The 11,997-nt window shown below is 46.4% G+C and overlaps 2 protein-coding genes across 2 annotated transcripts; one reads left to right on the plus strand and one right to left on the minus strand.

Moving 5' to 3' along the window:
* Positions 1–1,964: 1,964 nt before the first annotated feature.
* On the minus strand, positions 1,965–6,746 carry LOC121324279 (zinc finger protein 839-like). Its single transcript, XM_041265991.1, has 7 exons — positions 6,740–6,746; positions 4,790–5,839; positions 4,448–4,641; positions 3,799–3,891; positions 3,475–3,627; positions 2,880–3,133; positions 1,965–2,839 (listed from the first exon to the last, which is right to left on the minus strand). The coding sequence occupies exons 1-7, from the start codon at positions 6,744–6,746 to the stop codon at positions 2,266–2,268; spliced, it is 2,325 nt and encodes a 774-aa protein (XP_041121925.1). The 3' UTR covers positions 1,965–2,265.
* Positions 6,747–9,764: 3,018 nt separating this feature from the next.
* LOC121324978 (ankyrin repeat domain-containing protein 9-like) lies at positions 9,765–11,024 on the plus strand. Its single transcript, XM_041267239.1, has one exon. The coding sequence runs from the start codon at positions 9,880–9,882 to the stop codon at positions 10,774–10,776; it is 897 nt and encodes a 298-aa protein (XP_041123173.1). The 5' UTR covers positions 9,765–9,879; the 3' UTR covers positions 10,777–11,024.
* The last annotated feature ends 973 nt before the right edge of the window (positions 11,025–11,997 follow it).

An 11,997-nucleotide genomic window follows, 5' to 3' on the forward strand; every position in this document is an offset into this window, starting at 1 on the left:
TCTCCTGCTTCTCTGTATTGTACAAACACAAACCCGTGCTGCAGTGTCTCTCCTGCTTCTCTGTATTGTACAAACACAAACCCGTGCTGCAGTGTCTCTCCTGCTTCTCTGTATTGTACAAACACAAACCCGTGCTGCAGTGTCTCTCCTGCTTCTCTGTATTGTACAAACACAAACCCGTGCTGCAGTGTCTCTCCTGCTTCTCTGTATTGTACAAACACAAACCCGTGCTGCAGTGTCTCTCCTGCTTCTCTGTATTGTACAAACACAAACCCGTGCTGCTGTGTCTCTCCTGCTTCTCTGTATTGTACAAACACAAACCCGTGCTGCAGTGTCTCTCCTGCTTCTCTGTATTGTACAAACACAAACCCGTGCTGCAGTGTCTCTCCTGCTTCTCTGTATTGTACAAACACAAACCCGTGCTGCAGTGTCTCTCCTGCTTCTCTGTATTGTACAAACACAAACCCATGCTGCTGTGTCTCTCCTGCTTCTCTGTATTGTACAAACACAAACCCGTGCTGCTGTGTCTCTCCTGCTTCTCTGTATTGTACAAACACAAACCCGTGCTGCGGTGTCTCTCCTGCTTCTCTGTATTGTACAAATACAAACCCGTGCTGCTGTGTCTCTCCTGCTTCTCTGTATTGTACAAACACAAATCATTGCTGCAGTGTCTCTCCTGCTTCTCTGTATTGTACAAACACAAACCCGTGCTGCAGTGTCTCTCCTGCTTCTCTGTATTGTACAAACACAAACCCGTGCTGCAGTGTCTCTCCTGCTTCTCTGTATTGTACAAACACAAACCCGTGCTGCAGTGTCTCTCCTGCTTCTCTGTATTGTACAAACACAAACCTGTGCTGCGGTGTCTCTCCTGCTTCTCTGTATTGTACAAACACAAACCCGTGCTGCAGTGTCTCTCCTGCTTCTCTGTATTGTACAAACACAAACCCGTGCTGCAGTGTCTCTCCTGCTTCTCTGTATTGTACAAACACAAACCCGTGCTGCAGTGTCTCTCCTGCTTCTCTGTATTGTACAAACACAAACCCGTGCTGCAGTGTCTCTCCTGCTTCTCTGTATTGTACAAACACAAACCCGTGCTGCAGTGTCTCTCCTGCTTCTCTGTATTGTACAAACACAAACCCGTGCTGCAGTGTCTCTCCTGCTTCTCTGTATTGTACAAACACAAACCCGTGCTGCAGTGTCTCTCCTGCTTCTCTGTATTGTACAAACACAAACCCGTGCTGCAGTGTCTCTCCTGCTTCTCTGTATTGTACAAACACAAACCCGTGCTGCAGTGTCTCTCCTGCTTCTCTGTATTGTACAAACACAAACCCGTGCTGCAGTGTCTCTCCTGCTTCTCTGTATTGTACAAACACAAACCCGTGCTGCAGTGTCTCTCCTGCTTCTCTGTATTGTACAAACACAAACCCGTGCTGCAGTGTCTCTCCTGCTTCTCTGTATTGTACAAACACAAACCCGTGCTGCAGTGTCTCTCCTGCTTCTCTGTATTGTACAAACACAAACCCGTGCTGCAGTGTCTCTCCTGCTTCTCTGTATTGTACAAACACAAACCATTGCTGCAGTGTCTCTCCTGCTTCTCTTTGGCACTAGTGCTGTTGAAATGCCAGCAGTCCAGTCTCACCCCAAACTAAACATTCTTTCTTTTGATACTGTTGTAGATTCCAAAAGAATTTTGTGTTAAAAATCACAGGGATAAAGAAAGTGAGGCAAAACCCCTCTAAACCACGTTCGTGTGTTCATACAGCTCATACCTTGAATATGATTGAACAACCAAATAAAACCATACTGTTCTGTTTATTGTAACAGATTGTCCCTTCTATTTAGGTCTGAGCTTTCCAATATATGACAATCTGCACGTTAAACTTTTTCCATACCAGTAAGTGAAAAACAATACTTGTTTGGCCAAACATTTGTTAAAAAAGAAAAAAAAAAACTAACAAGAAAAATAGAGCATGAAAGGAACTTTGTTTTTACCTCAAAACATCTCTTACACTTTGTTACAGTGTGCATTTTTACACAGAGATAGACAGATATTTTATTTTTTTAGCCAAATGGATACCTTCAATAGAAAAGATATGAGACTATTCATGTAATGCTGAAAATGTAGTCACAAACTGTCAATGGTTTTATACATATATAAATAAAAACTAGTCCTCAACTTGCATATTTATGCACAAATAATTTAAAAAGTATTTTCTTCAGCCTGAATATCAGATTACAAAAATATACTTTAGATTTGGAAAGTCTTCAGAGTTGCGTTTCCGAAAGCAAGATGCCTTCACTGTGCCCCTCTGCCTCCATGGCAAGCAGAGCCTGGACGGTCTCGAAGGACACTCCCTCGGGGGTGCGGATGTGCATGGTGGTGCCGTCGGCGTCCGTCACCATCACAATCCCCTCCGACGGCAGGGCACCCCCAGCGTGGTGCAGGATGAGGCCCTCTGAAGTCTGGATGAAGATCTGATCATGTCCCTGAGTCAGCAGCTCCTGGTTTTCATCGCTGAGCTGAAATTCGACGGTTCCACCAATAGTAACGGTGTGCTCCACGCTGCCGTTCTTGTCCCTGCTCTCCTTGTCCTGCGCGCTCAGGCCTGCACCCTGCAAACTGCACACTGCTTCTCCACCAATCTCGTTTCCTAAACAAACCCTGGTGGATTTCACTGTTAGAGGCTGCTGGTCGGGAGGTGGTGGCTCTGGCTCGCTGATCTGAGTCCTGTACGAATGGTCCAAAGGAACCACATCCCTGCACAGAGCCTGTTCCAGCTGCTGCACCTGATCCGTGAGATCCGTTTGCAGCTCGTCTGAAGGCACACTGCCCATGGATCTCAGGAATGATCACTGTCTCTTACAAAGCAGTCCATCACGTATGGGGCCATGAAGCAAATGACGAGAGTGTAGTTACACCCCTAGCATGTCTCTGTAGCTGCTCAGTACAAAATAAAAGGGAAGGCAATGTGGATTTCCACCCCGCCAGGTCCCTAACCTCCACTGCATGCTTGTTCCTGGGTGAGTGGAGAGAGTCTTCCTTACAGACTGTCACAACACACTGCAACAAAGGACCAGGATGCTGCCTTTTCTGCATCTTCAAAAGCTCTTCGATTCCCAGTGACTTGGACACCTACAGGAAACAAAACACAAGTCTTTAGACCATCGCAATACAGAGGACATTACGTAATGGGGTATTTAGTCTTGTTATCTGCATGGTAAAGGGAACTGAAAATAGAAACTTTGCCTTGGTTCAGTTTAGTAACATTTTATTTTACCAATGCACATTACATTGTAGGAAGACACGTGTTCATGACCTAGCAGGACACACCAATGACTTTACAGAGAGATGCACACTGTTAGTGTTACACAGATCACAGGGCTGCTATGTAATGGCAAGCCGTTGCACTTTTACAGTGAAGAACTCCACTTCACTAAAGGAAGCAGCTGCTTGTTAATGTTAAAGGAACATACCCCGGTGTCTCGAATTTCCAGAGGCTGCTGGGAGCCCAGAGAAAGAGGGGATCTGAAGTGATCAGCAGCCATGTTCTTCACCTGGCTGTGCAGCTGTTCAAACTCCCTGTAAACATCAGCGAAGTGCGGGCGCGAGGGACGCCCTTTCTCAACCTGGAAAACCAAACCACTACTTCAGGCACAAGCTTCAAATTGCTGTTTAAACACACTACCTTCTTTCACTGAGTGGTTCATTTTGCAAGAAGAAAATGAGTACTTTTTTGTTGCTTGACTGACTATACATGAAACTACTTGAAGCACATTGGATCACGGTCATGGTCATACCTTCATTAGTAAGAACTCCCAGACAGTCATGACTCTGGCCAGTCTTGGTAGAGCCAGTTCCATTAGCTCTTCATTATCACACTGCTGTATTATCTGTGGAACAAAAGAACAGCATGAAGGAAGTCACATGAGTGTGTTTCAAAATAAAAGCAAAGTGTATACCAGAAGGGCAGGTCTGCACCAGCGTCTCCTTTCCACTAGCGGGTGCTATTGGGCCGTGGTGTTCAAACAGAGCAACCAAGGGAGAAGTGGTAATAATGAAGGCTTTAAACTGGACTTCATGGTAACACTGACACTGCCAGCACACTACAGTCACTCGCTGCAGCGGGTAAGAGGACCCCACCTGAAACTTCAAGCACATTAGCGTGGGGTGGGGTCCCAATGCCTGCTGTAAGCCATTCACACTGCAGCTGTGCTGACTTGTGCTTCTTTCAATCCATTCCCGTGCAGGACTTTGTTCCAATCAGGTTTTCTTGTGATTATTTATCGTACATGGCAAGTGTCTTACTCTAGCTCAGGAGTGTCTAATTGAACCCACACTCCAAGTTGGAACGGCTCGAACTGCAATGCACGGAGAGACTTCAGTGATGCCCTGATCATTCGAATGCATCGTGCATCTCCAGTAAAATGCAACGCATCACCACCACACCTCTTTCAATCTGGCTTTTCTTCTCTGGATCTGCTGCTCTGTGGAAACCCCGCCCAGGTATTTAGGAGGCCTCCCGGGTCGGGCTCTTCTCCCGGGACGTCCCGACCTCCCTGACACTTTGGGGCGCCCCGGCCTCCCGGCCCCCCTGGGTCTCCCCGGCCCGCGTGGTCTCCCCGGCTCAGGACAGGGCAGGACTGTTTGAACAGAGGGGGGCTCAGCAGGCTGAAAGAGAGCACTGGAGCATTAGAGACCCCTTTATTTAATCTCAATTACAACCAGAATCTTTTCTAAAACCGAGATGTATTTGTGTTCATTTTGAAAATGCGAACAGCCCCACTGTTTAAGAAGGCTTGTTTAGCAAACATGACCTTCTCTGTGAAACCCAGTTGGGGGAATGGAATTGTACTTGTCCTGCACCTAGTCCTAGTTTAGGAACTAGCGTGAGAAGTGCTGCTACAATGAACAGATACAAAATGATCTTAATTTCAATTCGTACCGTCGGATTTGACACTACTTGCAGTTCCTCCGGGTCTGGCTTTGCTGCTTCTGCTGGCCCAGCAGGGGGCGCTGGTGACAGTGCTGTTGGCTTGTCTTTGCTGTCCAGTACCTCTGCAGGGGTCACTTGTTCAGAGGTCACTGTCACTGTGCTGTGCACTTCAGTGGGCGTCACACCAGAACCCGCAGACAGGTCCTCGCTTGGCAGGCTTGCAGACCCCACTGGCTCTGGGGGGAAAGCGTTCTTCTGCCCATGAGGAGGGTTCAGCCTGTAGTGTCTGGACAAGCCCCCCCTGCCTATGTACGCCTTCTCGCAGGTTTCACATTTGAAAGCTCTGGGATTGAGGTTGAAGTGAATGGACGTGGCCCCCTTGCCAGCGTCCTCGCCCCCCTCCTCCTCCTCCTCGCTGATCTCCGAGTAGTCGTCCGAGTCGGACTGGTGCCCGTCCGCCAGGTCCTGCCTCTTGATGAACTTGTAATCCTTCACCTTGTACTTGGGAGGCCTCGAAATCCGGCCTGACCGCGTTTTAATCTTCTGGGGCTTCATCTTCTCTCTGTCCCTCTCCTTCCTGTCCGGTCCAGCGGACACGGTTCGGGTGAGGGCCGCGGCGCCCTTCGCGTTGGGCCTGGCCACTTTCCCATTCACGCTGTTCTTGACGGGCAGCGTGCGCGCTGTGGGTTCAGCTCCGGGCAGAGGGGTTTGTCTCTGCACCAGCAGCTGAATCGGGGGCTCAGTGGAGCTGTGCAGTAAGAACTGCTGCTGCCCCGTCCCCAACACCGGCTCGATCTGGATGATCTGGGGGCTGCTGAGGTTCAGCCCTGCCGGCACTCCCACCCTGGCGCTCGGCGCTTGGTGTGGGATGTGTGTGGGTGTGTGTGGTCTGGGGTTGCAGGCTGCTGTTTTGAAGGTTTTACATTACAGTGTGTAACAGAGATTTCTGTAGAGGTCAAGGGGGCCTCAGAAAGGGTAGGGAAGTGAATACCAATCACACACACACACACTATACACACACACACACACACACACACACACTGCCTATCCTTGGACTCTTCTGCCTCCAGCTATGTGTCTCTCTGAGTCTGGGAGTGTTGCCATAGAAACACTGTCAGGCACTTGTAGGCATTTTGCAGAAAGGTGTAAATGAATTACATGAAGGACTCGGAAAACTTACACAGGCTATAAAGATAAGGTGTGTGTGTTCTCGTGTGTGTGCCTGTTCTTGTGTGTGTCTGTGTCTGTCAGTATGTGGTGTGCGTGCCTGTTCTTGTGTGTGTGTATCAGTGTGTGTGTGTGTGTGTGTGTGTGTGCCTGTTCTTGTGTGTGTCAGTATGTCTGTGTGTGTCAGTATGTGTGTGCACGTCAGTATGTGTGCCTGTTCTTGTGTGTCAGTGTGTGTGTGTGTCAGTGTCAGTGTGTCTGTGTGCCTGTTCTTTTGTGTGTGTCAGTGTGTGTTTTTTTTTTTTTTTTTTTTTACTATATTAACTGTTCAAAGCAGTTTGTTTAAGGTTTTTTTTTTTTTTTTTTTGTTTTTTTTTTTTTATGGCTGGTTTTGTGTTTAAATCAGCAAAGTAAAGAAAACCAGACCTCACACGCTCCCCTCTGGGTTTTCTCTGTTCCCTGCTCAGTGCTTCCACACACTGTTGCTAGGTAACAGCTTTTGGACTCGGTGCAGAAGTTGTGTTGCCCCCTTGCGGTACTCGTAGGGCAGTCTGGCAATGCTTCTTATCTGCTATGGACTGGCTGTGAGGTGCCAGTATACAGGCTGGGTCTCTCTTACACAAGAAAAAAGGAATTACCCTGCATCCCCCTCCGCTCCTCTGCCACAGGGAAGCTGTACCCCCCTCTGCTCCCCCGCCTCCAGAGCCCGCTCCTTCTCCCTTGCCCCTCAGTGATGGAACGACGATCCACGGGTATCAGTACTGCTCAGTCCTGACCACCTTCCGGCGCCTTCTCAAGACACCCCTGTTCAACAGCACCTGTAACCCTCACAGCTCTCCACTATACTGATATGGCACTCAGTTGTATCAGTACTTGCATCAGCTTGTACTTGCACTGAACTGCTCCACACTTTGCTGTATTCTACTACTACCCTCAATTGTAAATATTTTTCTGTATCTTGTACTTCATTGGTTTTTTGTAAACTATCTTATTTGAAATCGTTTCTATCTATTTATTGTACTCTCTACGTGCTCTTAATGGAATTTAGTCGTATTACCAAATCTTTCTAAGTTAACTGCTCTTGGTCGTAATCGATCTCAAACAAAATTATTTACTGTATTTTTTATTTTCTCTCATTTGAATTTGCTCTTACTTATTCTTATCTGTAATGTGATATTTTGTATTTTAATATTTTGTAATGTGATACTTTGTAACAACTGCAAGTCGCCCTGGATAAGAGCGTCTGATAAGAAATTGCATATTATTATTATTATATTATTATTATTATTATTTATATTATTATTATTATTAATAACAATAACAATAACAATAATAATAATAATAATAACAATAATACGCATTTTCACCTATGGATGTTCAGCTCCTGTGCATTCATTTGAAATCCACACAGTTTCCCTCCTGCAGTTCTAATAAAGGAGACGCTCAGAGTGTCCGGGACGCGTCGGCGCACAAAACGAAGAGATCATTAATAACTGTGCTGTGGACTTCAGCACCAAACCAGCAAACCTGATCAAAACTGGGCAACTCCAACCACAAAAATATCAATCGAGGGTCCGCTTTTTCAAAATGTGTAATCGGGATCAGATTGATCCTATATTTTGTTATCGAGATAGCTTTTATCTGCATTGTTTTGATGGGGTTTTTCAGAAAATGCCACAGCTCGATTATATTTACACACATTACAGATAAGTACCATTTAGAAATTAGTTTTTTTAAAGGAATCTCGGTCACAAAATATAAGATTACAAACCCGGATCACTTTCATCCAGAAAACAAGTTTTGAAAAAGCGGCTCCGGGTGATTTACAGGAATAAATCATTATTTCTAAATGAAGAAAGGTACAGTGAGATGATCACAGTGAAACAACGCAAGAACACCTTGCTGTCATCTCTCTAAACGCGACATCTCGCTTTTTGGAGAAGCTTCAATGGTTGAAAGACCTTCTGTTGCTTGGTTATAATTGCATTAGTTGCGATGTACCACAGAGGGGCGCTATTGTGCCATTTTCACGATTTGTTTTTCTTTTTTTTCACACATTCGCTATAACCTTATGGTCCTAAGTTTGTGCTACTGTATACGTGTACCCTACCTGCATCACTCTTCAGTCTGTCTTATATTGATTGATGGCTTGTTAATTTGAACATCGAACAATTAGCTGAACATTGCCAAATAAACAAATAAGCAAAATAGACATGGAGTGTACAGCTCGTTTTATACGAAGTGACCCCCCTCACACACCCCAACGACACTACCGTATAGATATCGATTCTTACAGTGGAGATATAGTGAGCAACACTACAAACAACACGCCAGCCCAGCTGTTCACTGAGGAGACACCCCTATTCCAAGCACGGCTTCTCCTGGAAGAGAAAGCGATGCTACATCTTAACAGTTCTGTTTTGGTTGTGCATAGGAGGCAGTGTGGTCCAGGGCTTATAACCAAAAGATCACGGGTTCAAATCCCACCTCAGCCCCTGACTGACTCACTGTGTGTGACCCTGAGCAACTTAAGCTGCTTGTGCACCGTCCTGCGGATGAGATGTTAAATCAATGTCCTATTGTAAGTGACTCTGCATATAATGTACAGTTCACAGCCTGCCTCTGTAAAGCACTTTGTGATGGTGGTCCGCTATATAAAGGTATTATTATTCTCACTCCCGTGGTAGTTGGTTTTATCACGCTATTATCTGAATCTAGCCCTTACTGTTAACTTTCATTATTACTTGGAAAACAACGCGCTCTAACCTTCCCGTGATAATTATTAGCAGATATTACTCGCAATACGGATATAAGGACAGGCGAACGCATAGCGGTGGAGTTGCTTTACTTTCTGTTTTGCCTACCGGCCGTTTGATGCATTACAATCCCCAGCGCAGAAGTGCAGTATTAATCAAACACGTGTACGACAGGAGCCCCCCAGCGCTGAGAAATGTTTTCCACAGATTAAACCGGCAGTGACGTGTGATGCAGCCCGGGGAGGGGGGTCGCCAGTCCTGCAGCCGGTGATCAGCTGTTCTCAAACTCCCGGCAAGCTGCCAAGGAGAAAAGTTTCACAGAACTTTGTCCTCAGTGACATAGTACAATAACCACGCCCCCCCCCCCCCCCCCCCCCCTGAACCAATCACACAGGCCGGGACAGAGTGCGCAGCCAATGATTTTCACCCGCGACGGTTCCGCGGTCCGAACGCTCTTCAGCTGTTCGGAAAGAAACCCCGAGCGAAAGCCAGAGAGAGCGGTCCGAAAGAAACCGGGGCAGTGAAACCTCATAACCGTGACACGGGGACTGCGAGACAAAAGCAGCTGGCGAACACAGCAACACGACGCACTGAAGCAGCGAGGCTTGTTTGTTTGTAGCGAGTAAAACGAGGCGATGCTGGAAATGTCTACGTTATTGTTCTCGTAATTGCAAGTGCTCTGCTCTTTATTTTACTGAGTTAGAACTGAGTGACAGCCTGTCTGAACGCTGCTGCAGTGCTTTCAGAAACCCGTGTGGATAGAGCAAGACCCACATTATCGATTGCTCAAATTACATTACTTCAGTAACTGCAGCGATCTCAGGAAATAAACCACACGCGATTTTTCAGTTTTGCAAAGTGCACGGTGGGGGTGAGTGAGGGTGAGGGGCAGGGTGAGGGTGAGGGTGAGGGTGAGGGGGTGGGGTTCATTATAAAAAGGAAAGCAATACTGTCAAAACTAAACATGTATATTTAGCAGTAAAAAAGAATCCTCTCTAAGTAAGTTCACTGTTGCCGAGACTATGCCTTGGAACGCCAGGGCACCGAGCACCTGTGGCTGGAGGGACTACAAGACCAAGAAGCAATGCAAAAAAACATCCTTCGCTTTCTACCAGGCTGTGCGAGACTTGCTGCCGGTGTGGGTCCTGGAGAACACGCGGACTATGGAGGCGTTTCACTGGGAAGAGGACGGGAGGGCATGCGCCTACTCCCCCTCGGAAGCTCTGCTGTACGCCCTGGTCCACGACCACCAGCCGTACGCGCGGTACCTGCTCACCAAGTACCCGGGAAGCGTCCTGGACATGCCAAGCAAGAGCTTCTGCTGCTGCTGCTGCCACTGCCAGTCGGGCTCGTCGGCGCCTCACCTCGCCATGGCAGTGCGCTACAACCGCATCAACATACTGAAAATGATTCTAAAAACCCTGGAGGAGGACTTTGCCGAAAGCGACCGGGTCGGCTACATGAACCGACGGGGCTGCGTCCACGTAGGAGGCAAAACGCCCGTGCATCTCGCATGCGACCTGGCCAGACCCGAGTGTTTGCTTCTGTTGCTAGGACACGCCGCGTCTCCATCTGTCACGGACTGTAGCGGCAACACCCCCTTGGACACGCTGCTGCAGCAGATCTGCCACAGCGAGCTCGACGCACGCCTCAAGCGCGTCTGCTTGAGCCATCTGACACTGTTCATGCCGGAGCTCAGGTTCAAAATGAAAAAACAGCTTCTGGACAACGAGGAGCTGTGGCAGAGCTTGATAGGGGAGCAAACCTTCCAGTGGCTGTCAGGACAGTCCCCTCCCTCCATGTTTATGAGCTGCATGCAAAGCCTGATCAGGACCATCTCTCCGGAACACTTTCCCGAGGGACTGGAGGCACTGCCGGTGCCAGACTTTCTGAAACCTTTGGACTTCAGGCTGCAGTAAGCCTCGGGGGAGGAAAAACAAAATATAAACAGACATGACTTTAAAAAGGAGGTTTAATTCAAGTAATCTAAGGAAATATGATTTAGGGATTCATATACACTGTATATTTGTGTTCAGTTGTTGTTTTCATGGTTTGTAGAAGAGAGGGCAGGGAAGGCACATTTGGAATCTGTTTTACAAGAGTCAGGAAGCAAAGCAGTGATGCAGTGTTTGCAAACACTTCAATAAAAACAAGTGTTTACATTGAAGACAGGGTTGTTGTTTTTTTTAACTCTGTACTCTGATGGGAGATGGTATATTTAACATACATGATGGATGGCATCAACAGCTTCACATTATTAGTGTTTAGGAATTATGGGACTATGCTCTCTTAAATGAACTGTTAGCAATGTGACATGTACATACTGCAGCCTGCACATCATCTAAAACTGTATCCTGTTTACAACCCTTAGAAAAGCTTTCTATTGTACACCACAGTAAAAGCACAGGAAAAAAAGAGTGAAAATGTATCATGCATGTTGAAGCAAGGTAAAAAAAAAAAAAAACAGCAGTGTGTGAAATGACTGTGAATGGGACACGCCTGTAAGAGCTGTTTACAGTTATAGGGGGTTGGAACACGCACCAGAGATAAACTCACATTACCTGTTTAGGACTTGTTACTTCCATTTAAACCACATATTACTGCCCAAACAGTGAAAGAAGTGATCCATTTAAAACAGAAGCCTAGTTTCTTTTTCTTTTTAATGTACATTTATTACAGCAGACAGCAGTATCCAAGTTTTTACACAAACAGCAAAGCCACACTGTAAAACAACTTTATTGCAAGGATCCCTTAAAAACAGCATTTAGTGAACATGCAGCGAAGTCTGGATACATCCCTGTTCAAGACCGGGTTCAATTAAAGCTGTTTTTATACTAGAAGGACCACACTTCCCGAGGAGTCAAAGTTACACTGACTCCAGTAGTGACCATGTTTGGTTTATTTTAAGATTAGATGTTTACAAAGTCTGGGTGATACTATAAGATGAATATGATTATTATTATTATTTATGTTTTTAATACATAAAGCAAACTGTTACTTCACTCTTTCTAAAACAGACAGAAGAGAGTCAGATTTGGGAAGTCTTTGCTCCAGTGAAAGGTTGGAACCGTTACAAAGATCGACTCTTCAAAAGTGGTAAAATAATAAAACGCTGGTAGTTTAAAGATGAACCCCTTTAT

Source organism: Polyodon spathula, chromosome 12 (genome assembly GCF_017654505.1).
Source record: "Polyodon spathula isolate WHYD16114869_AA chromosome 12, ASM1765450v1, whole genome shotgun sequence".
NCBI lineage: Eukaryota > Metazoa > Chordata > Actinopteri > Acipenseriformes > Polyodontidae > Polyodon > Polyodon spathula.

Coding starts and splice junctions, on each gene's coding strand:
- LOC121324279 (XM_041265991.1), bottom strand. Junction 3,892..4,447: donor GAAAAGCCAGATTGAAAGAG/GTGTGGTGGTGA, acceptor TTTGTTCCACAG/ATAATACAGCAGTGTGATAA. Junction 3,628..3,798: donor GGGAGTTCTTACTAATGAAG/GTATGACCATGA, acceptor TTGGTTTTCCAG/GTTGAGAAAGGGCGTCCCTC.
- LOC121324978 (XM_041267239.1), top strand. CDS start 9,880: ATGCCTTGGAACGCCAGGGCACCGAGCACCTGTGGCTGGAGGGACTAC.